General features: G+C 45.7%; 1 protein-coding gene across 1 annotated transcript in view; it reads left to right on the forward strand.

Annotated features, from left to right (window-relative positions):
- Window positions 1–6,093, forward strand: part of ERP29 (endoplasmic reticulum protein 29) — a 99,971-nt gene extending 93,878 nt beyond the window's left edge. The window contains exon 3 of the mRNA XM_083151426.1: window positions 1,694–6,093. Coding sequence (XP_083007552.1) covers window positions 3,012–5,348 — 2,337 coding nt within the window. The 5' untranslated portion in view covers window positions 1,694–3,011 and the 3' untranslated portion in view covers window positions 5,349–6,093. The remainder of the gene's footprint in view (window positions 1–1,693) is intronic.
- Window positions 6,094–20,256: the final 14,163 nt, after the last annotated feature.

Consider the following 20,256-nt stretch of genomic DNA (forward strand, 5'->3'; position numbering starts at 1 on the left):
TCCGATGTTTCCCTTTTTGACTCCCAAGCCACTGTATATACTCAGAGGTTTAATGAAAGAGGGTACCCTGATAATGTTGTGATTAGGGCTAGAGATAGAGCTAGAGCATTAGATCGCTCCAATCTCTTGGAATATAAACAACCTGACCCTGTGACTAATAAGAAATTCAGTGGGGATTGTCTTTTTGTTACCCAATATAATGACAGTGACCGAGAGATTAAGCAGATACTTGAGAAAAACTGGCATATCCTACAATTGGATCCGATAATGAAGGATTGGCTCCCCACCAATCCGCATGTTGTTTTCAAAAAAGCCAAGACTCTCAAGAACCTTATATCCAAAAGTCAATTACAGGACATAAAGGTAAAACCACCATCTGCTACCTTTATGGAATTGAAGGGCTGCTTTCCATGCAGTCACTGCAAGGTTTGCAAACATATCCCACGTGGCTCCGACTTACTTAATCCTAAGTTACTCAAAATTAAAACTAATCATTTCTTGAATTGTAACTCCACCTACGTTGTGTATGTACTTTCTTGCACTTGTGATATGCATTACGTAGGTAAGACAAAAAGACCCTTTAAGATCAGGGCTTTGGAGCATTTACGCAATATCAAGAACGGGGTTATTAATCATAGTGTTCCGAGACACTTTAATGAATTTCATAATAAAGACCCCAGTGGAGTTCTGATTAGAGCCATTGAGCATATACCACCACCAGTACGTGGGGGAGACAGGGATAAACTACTTATACGACGTGAGACGTACTGGATACTTACCCTAAATACATTGGTACCACATGGAATGAACGAAGGTTACGAGGTGACACCGTTCATTAACCAATGATTGTGCATACATCTGTCTCATTTTGCTCATTTTGCTTGGTTCTCAATTTCTGCTTTATATGTCAAATATATGTTTTTTACATGTTTTGTACATTTTCTATGTATGTTTTTTAATGAATTTGTATTTATACTTTTATATACATTTTTTATGAATTCACTATGAGTGTTGCTTTGATGTATTTGACACTGGCAAAAATTCTTTCCGATGTAATCATGGTCTAAGCTGCATATTTCTGAAAATTTATAATTGTGTGCCTCCGATTGTTTTATTGTTTTATTGCAGATTTAGTACATAAGTATGGTTTTATTTTTTAGCTACATAATGAATAGTAGCACTGTATTAAATAGTATCAGGATAGTATCCTTTGGATTATATTTGTATGTAATTTTAGCATTAATCAGTGTAAGCCTGAGGCACACTGCTCCGGATCTGTCATATGACACGCGGCCTCCTCATTGGAGGAGAACGCTGTTATATTCTACTCGGGTATTCACAGAGCCACGCCCTCTGACGAAGTCTCTGACGAAACGCGTTAGGGCGTGGCCTGTGATACCCGCGTCTTGCTGATCCCGGCTGCCCCGACTGGCGTGTATCCCCAAGCCCTGGTCTGGTTTCCCGGCGGTGCAAACCAGCGCCCTCGGTTCTCCTCATCCCTGTGCAAGCGGACTTCACTCCAGGAGCGGTGTGCCCCGGGTATTTATGATTGTATCTTGTGGTAACCAGCCCACAGCCGTTTTTAACTTGGTACGAGCACTAGCTTTTATCTGATATTTGAGTGCTTTCCTCAAAATAAATATCGTTTACATGCACCATAGAGCGCCCCTTTTCTCTCTTCTGTGTATTTTAGATTTCCATTTCATCCTGACCCTGGATGCTGTCTCTGTGCCTAAAGGGAGCTGCAGTCTTTTAACAACAGACTTTGGTGACTTTGAAAGATACCTTGTTATAAGGTTATTCTACTTTGCTGGACCAATTGTGGACTTTATTGTATCATAGCGCTGCTCATACATACAAATTTTTCCATTTTTCTGTGTGTTTGTCTTGGGTCACTTGTGTGAGCATAGCTGCTTTAGCCATTTGTTGCTGATTGACATAGCATTACTGATTGCTGATTGTTTTATCATGTGGCGGACTGGTGATTTAACCAACAAAAGATCTGTTGAATGTAGTAGGATTTTTAATGAGGATTGTACTGCGTTATCACTAAGTACTAATTTGCCCAAAAAAACTGACCTTTTGGTGAGTTTGGAAAAGTTGCATGTGAAGGAGGCTAAACTATGGTGGGACATAAAGAGTCTGAGTAATTATATTGAGTGCAAACGAGTCCCTAGGGGTCTACGCCTCCTCAAGACTCCCACCATTGGCAATATGTGTGAACAGTTCTCTAAGGACTGGTTCCACATATTGGATGAATGCTCCTTTGAATTAATGCGTTTACTAGTTTCAGAAAAGAAAAAAATGCTAGCTGAAACTGAAAAACTGCTACAGACCACTGCCACTGATCTTGAGAAAGTTTTAGACAGCGACAAAATTATAGCTGCTAAAGCTGAGATAGAGAAAAAGGTCTCACTTATTGAAACTAAAGTAATTGACACCAAACAAAAAAAGTTTCTTCGTGACAAGCAGGACTATGAACAAAATGTTGTCCGCTCATGGTCCAATAAAGAAAAAGAAAAAGAAACTGATGTCACTGATAATCTCCCAGAATGTAATATGTCTGGTAGAAATAATAATATACAGAGAACTGGTACAAGACAAAAGACCAGGCTATATAATACTCAGAGATATCAGGATGTGAGGAAAAATTATGGTGATGGTAGACGTGAATTGGTTAAAAATAGATATGTCGACACACCCCAAAGGGATGAATGGACGGTGGTACGTCCCAAATATCGTAAAAAATCATATATGGGTAACCCAAAAAGACACTGGGATAGACCTGTGTTTGATGAGCCCCGTGGCTTCGTACACAATAATAGATTTGAGCGATTACGCTCAAATAATGAGAATGTCGACCGTCGCTATAATCATTTTTTAGATCAGGGTCCAAAACAAGTCCCTATACAGGACACCCCGACCCGTACACCCATAAGACTAAAAAGAAGGTTAGGGGAGGGAGGGGATCCGGAGTTAATAGGAAGAGAACCAAAGATTCGAGCGATGTGATGTCGACACAATTGGATCCTCTGGTTGACCTTGAAAAAATAGGGATTTACAATCTCTCAAAAAAAGTCCTTACTAGCGAGGAGAAATCCCTGCTTCAGAAAGGGTTGTCATTTGCCCCGTCGGCTTTGCCAAATAAAGTCGACTTACAGGTAGATTTAAATTTATTTGTGAGGAAGATGACATTAAAACGTCATTTTCTTAAAAAAGATACTGTTGATTCTCTCCCTAATACAGTTGAGACCCAGGAACAAAATTCGGGCCTTAAATTAAAATCAACTTTTTACCCTGTTGAATCCCGTGGTCCTTATCTAGAAATGTTTTCAGAAATTGTGAGGAGAGACTTTGATAAAATTGATAAAAATAATATTACTCAAAAAAAGTGCTCTAATCTTACGTTTAAAGAGAGACATGCACTCAAAGGTCTCATGGAAGACACGTCCGTGGTAATTAAAAACGCGGACAAAGGGGGGGGCATAGCTATTTTAGATCGCGATGCCTATATTGAGGAGGCACACAATTTATTGTCTGACCATGTATCATATAAAAAACTTGCAGGAGATCCCACTGTAATGTACCTAAGGGAATTAGAGGTCCTGCTAAATCGAGGACTGATTGATAAATCTATAAGCCTTGATGAGTATAGATATCTATACAATACAACACCCAATCTTGCCACATTCTACCATCTTCCGAAATTACATAAGGATAAAAATCGTCCACCAGGGCGACCGATTGTGGCAGGAATTGGGTCTCTGACCTCTCGCTTATCGGAGTTTGTAGATTCTTACATTAAGCAGTTTGTCCCATTGTTGAATACCTATGTTAAGGATTCCACACACATGTTACAAATACTGCGTGATGTGGAATGGGACGATGGTTTGTGCTTTGGCACTATTGATGTCTCATCGCTTTATACAGCCATCCCACACAAAGAGGGTGTGGAGGTTGTAGAGAAAGTACTGAGAGCCAATAGTACACTTTCAGAATCAAAAATTATTTTTATTTGCGATGTTTTGATGTTTGTGCTCAAGCACAATTATTTTGAATTCTTGGGTACCTGGTACCTCCAGACTTGGGGCACGGCGATGGGGACGATCTGTGCCCCAAGTCTGGCTAACCTTTACATGGGGGATTGGGAAAGTAGCACCCTCACCCCCGATGTTATGAGTAACATCGTCATGTTTAAAAGATATATCGATGATATCATTATGGTATGGAGGGGTGATGTATCATCATTTAATGCCTTTGTGTCGGATATAAATAGTAACTCTTATAATTTAAAGTTTACGTCAAATTTTAATGAAAAGCATATTGAGTTCCTTGACCTTTTTTTGAGTGTGGAGAATTATCCCGATAAAAAGTGTATTGAAACTTCAACATTTTTTAAACCTGTTGATTGCAATAGTTACTTGCAGTTTGAAAGCTGTCATTTGAAGAATTGGAAACAGAACATACCATTTTCACAATTTGTCCGTTTAAGACGTAATTGTTCCGATGTTTCCCTTTTTGACTCCCAAGCCACTGTATATACTCAGAGGTTTAATGAAAGAGGGTACCCTGATAATGTTGTGATTAGGGCTAGAGATAGAGCTAGAGCATTAGATCGCTCCAATCTCTTGGAATATAAACAACCTGACCCTGTGACTAATAAGAAATTCAGTGGGGATTGTCTTTTTGTTACCCAATATAATGACAGTGACCGAGAGATTAAGCAGATACTTGAGAAAAACTGGCATATCCTACAATTGGATCCGATAATGAAGGATTGGCTCCCCACCAATCCGCATGTTGTTTTCAAAAAAGCCAAGACTCTCAAGAACCTTATATCCAAAAGTCAATTACAGGACATAAAGGTAAAACCACCATCTGCTACCTTTATGGAATTGAAGGGCTGCTTTCCATGCAGTCACTGCAAGGTTTGCAAACATATCCCACGTGGCTCCGACTTACTTAATCCTAAGTTACTCAAAATTAAAACTAATCATTTCTTGAATTGTAACTCCACCTACGTTGTGTATGTACTTTCTTGCACTTGTGATATGCATTACGTAGGTAAGACAAAAAGACCCTTTAAGATCAGGGCTTTGGAGCATTTACGCAATATCAAGAACGGAGTTATTAATCATAGTGTTCCGAGACACTTTAATGAATTTCATAATAAAGACCCCAGTGGAGTTCTGATTAGAGCCATTGAGCATATACCACCACCAGTACGTGGGGGAGACAGGGATAAACTACTTATACGACGTGAGACGTACTGGATACTTACCCTAAATACATTGGTACCACATGGAATGAACGAAGGTTACGAGGTGACACCGTTCATTAACCAATGATTGTGCATACATCTGTCTCATTTTGCTCATTTTGCTTGGTTCTCAATTTCTGCTTTATATGTCAAATATATGTTTTTTACATGTTTTGTACATTTTCTATGTATGTTTTTTAATGAATTTGTATTTATACTTTTATATACATTTTTTATGAATTCACTATGAGTGTTGCTTTGATGTATTTGACACTGGCAAAAATTCTTTCCGATGTAATCATGGTCTAAGCTGCATATTTCTGAAAATTTATAATTGTGTGCCTCCGATTGTTTTATTGTTTTATTGCAGATTTAGTACATAAGTATGGTTTTATTTTTTAGCTACATAATGAATAGTAGCACTGTATTAAATAGTATCAGGATAGTATCCTTTGGATTATATTTGTATGTAATTTTAGCATTAATCAGTGTAAGCCTGAGGCACACTGCTCCGGATCTGTCATATGACACGCGGCCTCCTCATTGGAGGAGAACGCTGTTATATTCTACTCGGGTATTCACAGAGCCACGCCCTCTGACGAAGTCTCTGACGAAACGCGTTAGGGCGTGGCCTGTGATACCCGCGTCTTGCTGATCCCGGCTGCCCCGACTGGCGTGTATCCCCAAGCCCTGGTCTGGTTTCCCGGCGGTGCAAACCAGCGCCCTCGGTTCTCCTCATCCCTGTGCAAGCGGACTTCACTCCAGGAGCAGTGTGCCCCGGGTATTTATGATTGTATCTTGTGGTAACCAGCCCACAGCCGTTTTTAACTTGGTACGAGCACTAGCTTTTATCTGATATTTGAGTGCTTTCCTCAAAATAAATATCGTTTACATGCACCATAGAGCGCCCCTTTTCTCTCTTCTGTGTATTTTAGATGTCCATTTCATCCTGACCCTGGATGCTGTCTCTGTGCCTAAAGGGAGCTGCAGTCTTTTAACAACAGACTTTGGTGACTTTGAAAGATACCTTGTTATAAGGTTATTCTACTTTGCTGGACCAATTGTGGACTTTATTGTATCATAGCGCTGCTCATACATACAAATTTTTCCATATATATATATATATTTATATATAGATATATAGAGGAGCATCCACATTCACTGGCCCACCCTCCGCCAGCAGCCGCCAGATAGTGATATCTGGTGCGCTGGTGGCAAAAGGGAGAGTAGCACTATCTGTATTTCAGGTACAGCCCTACATAGAATTTTCAGAATAACATGGAGGTCGATAGAATCTTTGATTGACATGCTGCTGCCATTTCGGGGTGGGGTGGTGATAACAGTGCCTGGGTTTCTAGAAAACAAGGTGTCAGCCCTGTTTTCTGGTAGAGGCGAGGTCAGAGTCTACATCTTCCAACTGATATTTGCTAGCTTCACAAGTGACCAGGAGGTGGCCATTCTGAGCAAGCTTAATGCCCCATATATTAGTCCGACTTGTCCTAGGGACAAGTCGGACCTGATTTCCCCTGCAGCTCCCCAGGAGGGGGTCACATGATTAGGCACATCATGATGTGCCAAGGTTTGCATATGATACATCGCATGGATTTATCATATGCAGTCCCCGGGGAGCTGCAGGAGGAGGGAACCGTGCAGGGGATGGCAGTGGGCAGGGGATGCCGGCTAATAGAGAGTCCAGCAGGGGAAGGCTGTATATGGAGCGAGGTCTCAGCCAATCAATGGCTTCCTAGTCATCTGTATGGCCGTTTTTTTTTTTTCCAAGTTATCTGTTCCTCCCAGCTCCCGCCACTGCCCGGCAGCCAGCGTCTTCAAGTTCTCCCTGCCCGGCGCCCTGCTCCTGCTGTCACCTCACCGCAACAGCTTCCTCCTGCCCGGCTCCCTATGCAGCCTCCCCCTGCTTGGCTCTCTATTAGCCGGCATCCCCCGCCCGCTGACGTTCCCCGCGTGGCTCCGTGGCCGGGCTGCACATAAGATTTAGCAAATCTACAAAAATCTACAAGTGCGTCTACAAGTGCAATTTGGGCCGATTTCACGGCCAGATTCATCCGAATCGGGTGAAATTGTGGCCAAATCGCATAGTGTATGGGGGTCCTTTAGACTATAGGCAATCAACTTTGGCAATTTGGTATTTTGCTGATAACCGTTCAAAAAGATCTGCAATGTACGGCAGTGGTGCACGCAGGAGATATCTGACTTCAAAGCAGTGGTCCCCATTCAAACCTGTTAATTGCTCTTCCCAGTCAGATATTTCAGGTTCTGTTTTTCTAAGGGTATATTCCAAAAGCTGGGACTCTCCCCCTTTGATGGACACTAGTAGCTTGTCTCTACTGTGCCCAGAACCAGAGAATCAGCCTTCCAGCAGTTGGTTACTGCTCCAGCTCCACACACCTGGTATGTAGTTTTATATTCTAGTTGGCTGATCGCTCTGCCTCCTGAACTCTGATCCCCTAGTCCCCAATACTATTTGGTAGGTGGGATTCTCTTAAAAGCTAAGAAATCTAGTTTTGGGAACTGGAGATATCTGCAGTCAAGCAAGCTGTCCTCCCACCAGAAAATTATGAATAATAAGCCCACTCCACTATACACCCCTCCTCTGCGTATTAAACATCCTCTACCACCCTGGAAGTTATGTATAAGGGCCCCTTCATTCAGCCCAATGCCCCCTTCTCCCACCTCATTTCCCACCATCTGTGCCGTAAAGGGGTAATTAGTGGAAATTACTGATCTAGGCCCTAAATGCTAAGTGGTTGATATAATACCCCCTACCACCCACGGGACATCAAAGCTTCCACTCATAGCACCCCCCACCCCTAAGGTCGGTGGGATCCGTAGGGGCCCCAATACATTGCTATGCCCAGGTTTCTACACTGCTGTTATGTATGTGTGTGTGTATATATATATATATATACTAGGTGATTCATCGCGCCCTACGGGCGCTCTTCACACCGTCGTAAGGGGCTGCGCCCCCTTAATTTGTGAACGTTTGTATATGAGAAATATGGTTAGAATTGTATGAAAGATGCCCTGTATTGCAACTTAGGTGTCCGCGAATTGCGGGAGGGGGGGTCGCGGAGGGTGCCGCGAATTGCAGGAGGGGGGGTCGCGGGGGGTGCCGCGAATTGCAGGAGGGGGGGTTGTGGGGGGGTGGATGCTGCGAATCGCGGGAGGGGAGGGATTGCAGAGAATCGCGGGGCGGGGGTTGCGGCGAATCATGGGAGGGGGGGTCGCGGGGGTGTGCCGTGAATCACGGGAGGGGGGGTCACGGGGTGGGGTGCCGAGAATCGCGGGGGAGGTGTGTGTGTGTGTGTGCCGTGAATCGCGGGAGTGGGGGTTGTGGGGGGGGGGGTGTGACGCAAATCGCCACAAGAAAAAATCAACACAGAAAGGTCAACACATGTAAATGTTGACATAAGTGTGGCACTTCATTGGTGTCCATGTCGACACATGAGAATGAATATGAAAATATTCAAAAAATGAAAAAAAAACTTTAAAAACTCATGTCAACCTTTTTCATTGTCGACCATAGCCATGTAAGTGTTTTCCATGTGCAATTTAATTCTGAAGCTGCCGCGATTCACGGGGGGTGCCGCGAATTGCGGGAGGGGGGGGTCGCGGGGTTGGGTGCCGCGAATCGCGGGAGGGCGGGGTTCACAGGGGTTCCGGTGGGGGGTTGCCGCGAATTGCGGGAGGTGGGGGGTCACGGGGGGTGCCGCGAATCGCGGGGGGGGGGGGGTTGCGGGGGTGTGTGATGCGAATCGCCACAAGAAAAAATCAACACAGAAAGGTCAATACATGTAAATGTTGACATAAGTGTGCCACTTCATTGGTGTCCATGTTGACACATGACAATGAATATGAAAACATTCAAAAAATGAAATAAATCTTCAAAAACTCATGTCAACCTTTTTCATTGTCGACCATAGCCGTGCCAGTGTTTTGCATGTGCCATTTAATCCTGGGGCTGCCGCGAATCGCGGGGGGTGCCGCGATTTGCGGGAGGGGGGGGGTTGCGGGGGGTGGGTGCCGCGAATCGCGGGAGAGCGGGGTTCATGGGGGTTCCGGTGGGGGGTTGCCGCGAATTGCGGGAGGGGGGGGGGTCGCAGGGGGGTGCCGGGGTGCCGCGAATCGCCGGAGGGGGGGTTGCGGGGGGTGTGACGCGAATCGCCACAAGAAAAAAATCAACACAGAAAGGTCAACACATGTAAATGTTGACATAAGTGTGGCACTTCATTGGTGTCCATGTCGACACATGAGAATGAATATGAAAATATTCAAAAAATGACAAAAAAACTTCAAAAACTCATGTCAACCTTTTTCATTGTCGACCATAGCCATGTCAGTGTTTTCCATGTGCAATTTAATTCTGGAGCTGCCGCGAATCACGGGGGGGTGCCGCGAATTGCGGGAGGGGGGGTCGCGGGGGTGGGTGCCGCGAATCGCGGGAGGGTGGGGTTCACAGGGGTTCCGGTGGGGGGTTGCCGCGAATTGCGGGAGGTGGGGGGTCACGGGGGGTGCCGCGAATCGCGGGAGGGGGGGTTGCGGGGGGGTGTGACGCGAATCGCCACAAGAAAAAATCAACACAGAAAGGTCAACACATGTAAATGTTGACATAAGTGTGCCACTTCATTGGTGTCCATGTCGACACATGACAATGAATATGAAAAAAATTTAAAAATTAAAAATAAATCTTCAAAAACTCATGTCAACCTTTTTCATTGTGGACCATAGCCATGTCAGTGTTTTGCATGTGCCATTTAATCCTGGGGCTGCTGCGAATTGCGGGGGGGGGTGCCGCGAATCGCCGGAGGGGGGTCGCAGGGGGGGTGCCGCCAATCGTGCAAGAGGGGGTCGCGGGGGGGTTCTTTTTGCCGCGAATCGCGGGAGGGAGGTCGCGGGGGGGGTGTTTTTTCCGCGAATCGGGGGGGGGGGGGGTCACGGGGGAGGGTTTGCCGCGATTCGCGGGAGGGGGGGTCGCGGGGTGGTGGTTATGCCGCGAATTGCGGGAGGGGTCGTGGGGGGGTTCTTTTTGCAGCGAATCGCGGGAGGGGGGGTCGCGGGGGTGTTTTTGCTGCGAATCGCGGTAGGGGGGGTCGCAGGGGAGCGGGTGTTTTTGCCGCGAATCGCGGGAGGGGGGGGCGCGCGGGGGGGGAGGTTTTGCCGCAAATTGCGGGAGGGGGGTGCTCACCTGGTGGCTGTGGAGTAGCAGTGCTGGGCAACATGGGAAGGCAGTGGGTGTCTGGCACTGTCTGTGGGCTCACTGGGCTGGTTCTCTGTCACATACCTCCCAACATGACCCTCTCCAGGAGGGACACAATGCTCTGTTTCTAGACTTCCCCTTAATGTATGATTGCCATCACCTGTTTTAAACAGGTTAATTTCTCAGAAAGGTGTTCAGCACAGATGAAGGCAATCACACATTAAGAGGAAAGTCCAGGAACAGAGCGTTATAGACACAGACACCCACTTTGAGTGACAGATGTAGCCAAATATATAGGAGATATATATATATATAATGTGTGTGTGTGTGTATGTGCATATATAGTAGTAGTAGTAGTAGGTTTATTTATAAGGCGCCGCAAAGTGTCCGCAGCGCCGTACATAGCAAACAAAAAAAAAAAAAAATTACAAGGTAACGTACAGGGTGTGTTGAAAGATACAGTATAAATAGGGGTATAGCTGGTAGAACTAAAATCAGCATCAGTTCAGAAGTAGGTGTCAAAATTGTCAAGGAGACTAAGATGAAGTAGAGGAAGGGAAGAACAGGACAGGAGCACAGGTGAGGTAATGAGGTAGGGTGAGTACGTGAGGAAGGAGGGCCTTGCTCATAAGAGTTAACATACTAAAAATAGGTGGGTGGACGAACAAAATACAATAGGATAAGTAGGAACGGAGGCAGGATAGGAGGATCAAAAGAGGTTAGGAGGAGGGATAGGCTAGTCGAAAAAAGTGGGTTTTGAGGGAGCGCTTGAAGGAGGTAAGGGAATCAGATAGCCTGATGGGTGGCGGGAGGTTGTTCCAGTGCAGGGGGGCAGCGCGAGAGAAATCTTGGACACGGGAGTGGGAGGAGGTGATTAGGTGAGAGGTCAGTCGGCGGTCAGCGATGGAGCGAAGAGGTTGGGAGGGAGTGTGGATAGAGATCAGTGAAGAGAGGTAGGGAGCTGTGGAGGAGGAGAATGCCTTGTAGGTGGTGGTGAGGAGTTTAAAGAGAACTCAGAAAGGAATGGGGAGCCAGTGAAGAGATAAACAGAGGGGGGAGGCGGAGGTAGAGCGGCGGGAGAGGAAGATGAGCCTAGCAGCAGCGTTAAGAATGGATTGGAGAGGTGCGAGGCGGGTGAGAGGTAGCCCAGAGAGAAGGATGTTGCAGTAGTCAAGGCGGGAGATGACAAGAGAGTGAATGAGAATTTTGGTCGCGTCAGTGGAGAGGAATGGTCTGATGCGTGAGATGTTGCGTAGGTGAAAGCGGCAAGACTGTAAGAGAGCACGAATGTGGGGGGTGAAAGAGAGGGAGGAGTCAATGATGACACCGAGGCAGCGCGTTTGGTCGGTGGACGTGATCTCGGTTTCACCAATGCTGATGGAGATAGTGGGAGAAGAGGGGATGTTCGGGGGATGGAAGATTAGAAGTTCAGTTTTAGCCATGTTTAGTTTCAGGAAGCGTTGGGTCATCCAGGCTGAAATGGCCGTGAGGCATTCGGAGACCTTGGACAGGAGTGATAGGGATAAGTCGGGGGAGGAGAGATAGATTAGGGTATCATCAGCATAAAGGTGGTAATGAAAACCATAGGAGCTGATGAGGGTGCCCAGAGAGGTGGTGTAGAGGGAGAAGAGGGCCAAGGACTGACCCTTGGGAAACACCGACTGGCTGGGGGGTAGTAGGAGAGGAGGAGCTCGGAGTGGAGACGGAGAAGGAGCGATCGGAGAGGTATGAGGTGAACCAGGAGAAGACAGTGCCAGTGATGCCAAAGGAGCGGAGGGTGTTGAGCAGGAGAGGGTGGTCAACAGTGTCAAAGGCAGCCGACAGATCAAGCTGGATGAGGATAGAGAAGAGGCCTTTGGATTTAGCTGATAGTAGATCATTAGTGACTTTGGTCAGGGCAGTTTCAGTGGAATGTAAAGGGCGGAACCCGGATTGGAGGGGGTCTAGAATGGAGTTAGCAGTAAGGTGGCTTAGGAGACGATTATAGGTCAGACGTTCTAGGAGTTTGGAGGCAAAAGGGAGGAGGGAGATGGGCCTGTAGTTGGATGGAGAGTTGGGGTCCAGATTTGTTTTTTTGAGAATTGGGGAGACAAGAGCGTGTTTGAAGGAGGAAGGGAAGATCCAAGAGGATAGGGAAAGATTAAAGAGGTGAGCCAGGTGAGAGCAGACTGATGGACTGAGACGACGGATAATATTGAAGGGGATAGGATCGAGCGGGCAGGTGGAGGGAGAAGCGGATTGAAGGATAGAGTGGACTTCAGCAGCAGTGCTGGGGTAAAATGAGGACAGGGGTTGGAAGGAGGGGAGTGGAGATGTAGGAGAGGAGGAGGGAGAGGGTGAGGTCATGGCAGCAGCGATGGCAGTCCTGAGAGAGGAGATTTTGGTTGAAAAGTAGGTAGCAAAATCAGCGGCTACGATGGAGGACGGAAGAGCTGGAGGAGGGGGGGAGAGCAAGGAGTTGAAGGTGGCGAAGAGCCTGCGGGGATTGGATGATTGGGAAAGGATGAGGGACTTAAAGTAGGATTCCTTGGCCAGAGCAAGGGCAGAGCTGAAGGAGGAAAGAATGAATTTGAAATGGAGATAATCCGCAAGGGAGCGTGATTTCTTCCAAAAGCGCTCAGCAGTGCGAGAGCACTTTTTAGGGATAAGGTGATAGGTGAGTGCCACGGTTGGGGGTTGGAGCATCAAAGGGGGATGAAGGAGGGAGGGCAGGCAGAGTCCAATGCCAAAGATAGGGTGTCATTATAGAGGGAGGCAGCGAGGTTCGGGCAGGACATGAGGGCGATTGGGGCGAGAAGAGGACACAGCGTGTTTGAGAAGGCAGCAAGATCAAGTGTGTTGACGTTATGCCGTGAGACAATGCGCTTGGGAGGGGGGGTGGGAGAGGGGGAAGCAGTGAGGGAGAAGGAGATGAGGTGATGGTCAGAAAGAGGAAAAGCTGAGATAGTGTAGTCAGTAAGGGAACAAGAGCGAGAGAAGACGAGATCGAGGGAGTGTCCTTGGATGTGGGTGGGAGAGGTAGTTTACTGAGATAGGCCAAGAGAGGAGCAGAGAGAGAGGAGTTTGGAGGTGCCAGGATCAGCGGGGTTATCCAAGGGGATGTTAAAGTCACCAAGAATGACAGATGGCAGGTCGGAGGAGAGGAAGTGTGGAAGCCAGGCGGCGAAGTTGTCAAGAAATTGGGAGATAGGGCCAGGGGGGCGGTAGATTGCAGCGACACGGAGGTGGTAGGGGTAGTATAGACGGATAGAGTGAGACTCAAAGGAGGAGAAAAGGAGAGAGGGTTCAGGGTGAATGACACTGTGGGTGCATGAGGCTGAGAGGAGAAAACCCACACCGCCACCTTGGCGACCGTCAGGCCTGGGAGTGTGAGAGAAAGAGAGGCCACCGTGGGAGAGAGCAGCTGGAGAGACAGAATCAGAGGTGGAGAGCCAGGTCTCGGTGATAGCAAGGAGGTGGAATGCTCTAGAGATGAATAGGTCATGGATGGCAGGGAGTTTGTTGCAGATGGATCTGGCGTTCCATAGTGCACAGGAAAGAGGGGGGGTGGGTTGTGTATTTATGTGGATAAGATTTTTGGGATTGCAGAAGCGAGGGGGGGTCATTGGGAGGGTGGGGGTGCGGGGGCGAGTGGTCAGGATAGGTATGGGATGGGAGGGGGGAGGAGCAGTTGGAGAAAGTGAAGTTGAGAGATTAACAGCCATGAGGAACCGAAGGTGAGAGGGTAGGTTAGTGAAAGCAGACAGAGGGATTTGGGAGGACAGACAGCGTCTGTAGTAGATTTGGTAGAAAACAGAGTGAGAGAGAAGGTAACAGGCAAGGAACTACTGTCAGAGAGGAGACCAGTGGGTAAAATCAGGTTAATTGAGTAATCCAATTAAGTATAAAACAACAAGTGAGAGGATGAAGGGAACAGAGAAGGTCAGAAGTGAGGCAAATGTGAGCAGGCGTGAAGAGGGAAACAGAGTGCAATAAATGTGTGGCAAAGATAAGAGAAAATAATAGTGAATGAGTAAAATGAAATACAATGTTGGAAAAATATAGATACAATGAATTAAATGTCAAAATTGAGCAACAGGTTACAATAGAATAGAAAGAAGATGAATATATTACAATAAAACAGAATATGAAAATTTAGACTGTGTTCAAACTCACCTTTTTCAGTATTCTAACTCACCTGCTTCAGTTTCCAACTCACTTAAGTAATCAAGCTTCCCTCTCAATGAGCAAGCTCCCAAATGAGCTCTGCCCCTCCTTATATAGTATGTCAGGCCCCTGTTACACTCAGCTCCTCCCCCTAATCTTCCTTGACACCTAGATTTAGCTCCTCCTCCTAGTATCTGTTCACACCTAGTAACAATACACTATACAGATACAGGCACAACCAAAATCACACTCAGATTTCTCCCTAAAAAAAAAAAGTCAGATATTTCAGGTTCTGTTTTTCTAAGGGTATATTCCAAAAGCTGGGACTCTCCCCCTTTGATGGACACTAGTAGCTTGTCTCTACTGTGCCCAGAACCAGAGAATCAGCCTTCCAGCAGTTGGTTACTGCTCCAGCTCCACACACCTGGTATGTAGTTTTATATTCTAGTTGGCTGATCGCTCTGCCTCCTGAACTCTGATCCCCTAGTCCCCAATACCATTTGGTAGGTGGGATTCTCTTAAAAGCTAAGAAATCTAGTTTTGGGAACTGGAGATATCTGCAGTCAAGCAAGCTGTCCTCCCACCAGAAAATTATGAATAATAAGCCCACTCCACTATACACCCCTCCTCTGCGTATTAAACATCCTCTACCACCCTGGAAGTTATGTATAAGGGCCCCTTCATTCAGCCCAATGCCCCCTTCTCCCACCTCATTTCCCACCATCTGTGTCGTAAAGGGGTAATTAGTGGAAATTACTGATCTAGGCCCTAAATGCCAAGTGGTTGATATAATACCCCCTACCACCCGCGGGACATCAAAGCTTCCACTCATAGCACCCCCCACCCCTAAGGTCGGTGGGATCAGTAGGGGCCCCAATACATTGCTATGCCCAGGTTTCTACACTGCTGTTATGTATGTGTGTGTATATATATATATATATATATATATATATATATATACATATATATACATACAGAAAAGTCTGGTTATAGAGCGCAAATAATCCCTTGTATCAATAGGAGAACTGTCCATATGTTGGTAGGTCATGTAGTGCAGCTGTATTCTGGCGAGAGGTAACACCACAACCTCAAGAAGCAGCACATATAGGAGAAAAAACCAGAGAGCGCACGATGTGATTATAAACGTAAAGAACACTTTTACTGTAGTAATATAGTCACATACATGTAAGGTTTAAAACAGCAGGCATGCAAAGGTATATTAACCCGGAGAAGCAATACAGGCATCCACACGCTGACACGGATAGCGCGGCGGCAGCTGAGAACTCCAAGCCGGGACCAAGAACAGATCAAACGACGTCACAGCGTCAACACGTCATCCAGGACCGCCCCAACGCGTTTCGTCATTAGATGACTTCGTCAGGAGGCGTATCCCAACATAATCATGGAAGCACTTAAATACCCTCAACTAACTGATTGACATGAGGTAAAATTTACATTTAAAGTGACCGTGCATAAAAATAACAAATAATGTGCAACATACTGCGATACAATGATACAAAGATGGTATCATACAATATACCAGAATAATTCGCAGAATACATAAATACATATAAAAAGTACAAAAATATACAAAAATACAAATATATAAAAATACAAAAATACCAAAATACACAAAAAAGATATATGCATAAAATCCAGCTAAGGTAAAAACGAAGGATGCCGACACAGAAACCACACGCCAAAGTTCACCGTCTACAGACTATAGCAAGGATAAAGGGGTGATAGCCCAACAACAGTATCCCGCCAATCTGCAGAAGGTTTCCGATGGTTCAGTGTAGAAAGGGGACTATGTCGACACCCTCGTTAAGACCGGCTGGGGACATGGTGTTCATAGTAAAAATCCAGTAGGTCTCCCTACGGCTCAATTTATTTAAAACATCACCACCTCTTTCGTCGAGGGTGACATGTTCCAACGCTTTAAAAGAAAAGAAATCAAGATTAGAATTACAACAAGATGCAAAGTGTCTAGGAACACTATGTAATACAGACTTGTTTCGAATACTCCTAGTATGTTCAAGTATTCTAAGCTTAAGAGGGCGCTTAGTCTTCCCAATATATCGCTTGCCACATCGACAGGACAACATGTAACATATATAATGTGTGTGTGTATGTATGTGCATATATATATATATATATATATATACATATATATTATTATTATCATTATATACATTTGGTCTATCTATAATACTTTAACTGACCCGGCATATACTGGGTCACCGTCCATCTCCGTGCTTTGCTCCGCCCCTCTCGGGAAACCCCCTGAAAATCCAGCGTTTACCCCTGTATGGGATTCACAGATCGCATATTCTGACCAAAAATTTATTCCATCAGGTTTTTCAACATGCTTAACTTCACTTGGGGCTTTGCAGATCATTAGGTACTTGTTTCCTATCTGGGCGCCCAGGTTTTCTACGTACGGCACCGTAATGAAATCGGATCGCATCGCATCGTACACATACACGATATTGAACGATGCGATGCGATCCGATTCGATTTCCCATAGGAAACAATGTGAAATGGCTCAATTTAGCCAAATTCTCATAGGAACAATAGTAAATGGCCCAAAAACACCCCTGAACATTGAAATGTCCCCCCAAAAGTAGTTTACGCCACCCCGCCATCAACGTGAACCCGAAGCGTGGCGAGCGCAGCGAGCCCGCGAGGGGCGGCGGTACGCGTCCTCCGACCTTTTCATGCCCTACTATCCACGTCGGCGTGGAGTTGAGAATAGAATAGTGTGGCGAGCGCAGCGAGCCCCGCGAGGGGACGCGGATACCTTCACAGTTATACGCGTCCCCTCGCGGGCGACGCGGACACCTGGGAAGCCCGCGAAGGGACGCGTTTACCTGTGAAGGTATCCGCGTCCCCTCGCGGGGCTCGCTGCGCTCGCCACGCTTCGGGCTCGGTGGCTCGCTGCGCTCGCCACACTATTCTATTCTCACTCCACGCCGACGTGGATAGTAGGGCATGAAAAGGTCGGAGGACGCGTACCGCCGCCCCTCGCGGGCTCGCTGCGCTCGCCACGCTTCGGGTTCACGTTGATGGCGGGGTGGCGTCAACTACTTTTGGGGGGACATTTCAATGTTCAGGGGTGTTTTTGGCCCATTTACTATTGTTCCTATGATAATTTGGCTAAATTGAGCCATTTAACATTGTTTCCTATGGGAAATCGAATCGGATCGCATCGCATCGTTCAATATCGTGTATGTGTACGATGCGATGCGATCCGATTTCTCTACGGAGAATAGCATGGTGCGCAATTAACTTAGTGGGCGCCCAGATAGGAAACAAGTACCGATCATTATTTTTTTTTTAGTAAACTCATGAAACTTTCAAGACGGGCAGATCTAGATTTGCGCAATTGACCTACAAATCCCAATAAACTATCTCTAATGTATGGGAGCCAATCGGTGGGTTGGAGAATCTTTAAAGTGGGAAAAAACCCACAGAATCTGTGAATTGCTTAACTCAGATGATTGATGCTGCACAGTTCGATAGCATCAGATCTATGATGATGGCAGGAAACATGTTTTTCCTTCAGATGACTTCTGCATCCATCTCTGAATCAGACACTCACTTATCAATCCTTTTGGTTTATTGCTGGTCCCTTGTGACTCCATTTTTGCTGCTGTATGTTTAACATCTGCTATTCCAGCAATGTTATAATTAGTTAAACCTCATTCTCCAGCCACAGTCTGCACCTGTCCTTAAACTTTGTTACCCCACTCACGATGCTCCAATAACTTTGTGAGGCAGGCTTAAAAAGTACCTGGGCACAGGAATCCCTGGGCACTGTACTTGCCAATGAAGCAACCCCTTGGTGTACAACTACTGCAAAGAAGCCCCAATGATGTTTGGCACCATCCCCATCCACTGCACTTAATGAAGCTTTCAGCTGTTTCGATACCAGTCTCTTGTTCTATGTATCCATTTGCTTACTGTGCTCACCTTTTGCCTTGACCTACAGTTTTTGCCTGTCTTTCATTTTGCCTGATCTAGACTATAACACCAGCATTTCTAAGAAAGATGCTTATTCTCCTACTAGATCGTGTCTCCATTACACACACACACACACACACACACATATATATATATATATATATATATATATATATATATATATATATATATATATACTGTTGTGCAATGGAGGGAGATGAGAGGGAAAGAAAAGGTAAATTAACCCAATACAGCAGCCTTTTCTGAACTCTCTGTAAGAAAACCCACTGCCTGGACCATAAAAAGGATGCTTTGTTTTTTGATACTTTTAAAATTTACTGAAAGAGTGAAGGCCATATGTGAGTGAAGTAGAGCAGGGCTGACATCAGATTACTAATAGCAGCTCTTACAGTGTCCTGTGAGGGAGGAAAATGGCTCATGGACAATGGGATAAAAGCAGGCAGATGTCAGTGGCGCATGCAGCAGAGGTTTTTGGAGTACCCAGAAGCCCCACTAACAGACAAAATCAAATGTTTTAAATGATTTTAAACCCATTGCCGCAGGCCGCGATTAAGCGGTGCCCCTTTTCAAACACCCGGAAATAGTAGGTATTGAAGAAAACCGTTAACCTGCCAAAATTACTACATAGCTGCTGCTGTGATTCCTGCAGGGCTCTGTTCTGTCCTCACACCAAGTACTTGACGCTGCTACTGCCTAGGCACTTGTAAGAGGCTTTATTTAGTTAATGTATGTATGTAAATAGTGTAAATGCATGTGTGTGTATATATTTAATATTAGTGCTATATTAGTGCTGGGCAGAATAACGCAATATTATCACGTCAACGTCGCAACACTATAATGCCAATAAACTTTTTTGATTCAACGCGTTAACGAGCTGGGGGGGGATTGGTGCAACAGAGGGATGCAGTGTCTTGGACAGCATTGCAGAGATCCTGCGCCTCTCCGAAAATGCCAACATGTTAGAGGGGGATGCGGTTAATTTACCTACAATCAAAATCCCGATGGTCAAAATACCGACAACCATTGATCAATGGTCAAAACACTGTAACGACATTATTATTTTTTTCATTGAAACCGACTTGTACATATATTACCATCCCAGTGGACATGGAGGGAGAATATAAAAGTGTGCAGAGCGCAGCGAGGCACCGTGCCCGAAGCACAGGGTTCATGTCGACCTATGTCAACATACAGACAAAAAAATATGAAAAACATGTGTCTAATTTTTAACCTGTCTATATTTTAGATGAAGGTATTTTGACCATGTCGGTATTTTGACTATCAGTCAATTGCTGTTGGTATTTTGATTGGAGGTAAATCATACCGAACCTGTTAGAGGAACTCCTGCACCTCTAGTGTCTGTCACATGGACATATGCTAGAGAATGTGCAGGAGGACCTTTAGCAGCTGTCTCCTTTGCAGCGGCAGCTGCGACCATTTTTGGAGGGGTGTAGGGTGTCTAATGCTGTCAGAGACTGTGCGCCTCCGTGGCACCGCTCCTCCCCAAAATAAAAACATGTATATAATCTCTGTGGCAAAGAGCTGGAACCCCTGGCAACAAGCATGTAGGTAAGCAGCACCAACAATGCGATTAATCGCACAAAAACAATGCGGTTAATCGAGTTAAAATTTTTATTCGTTGACTAGACCG

The sequence above is a fragment of the Crinia signifera genome, chromosome 1 (assembly GCF_055691185.1).
Source record: "Crinia signifera chromosome 1, ASM5569118v1, whole genome shotgun sequence".
NCBI lineage: Eukaryota > Metazoa > Chordata > Amphibia > Anura > Myobatrachidae > Crinia > Crinia signifera.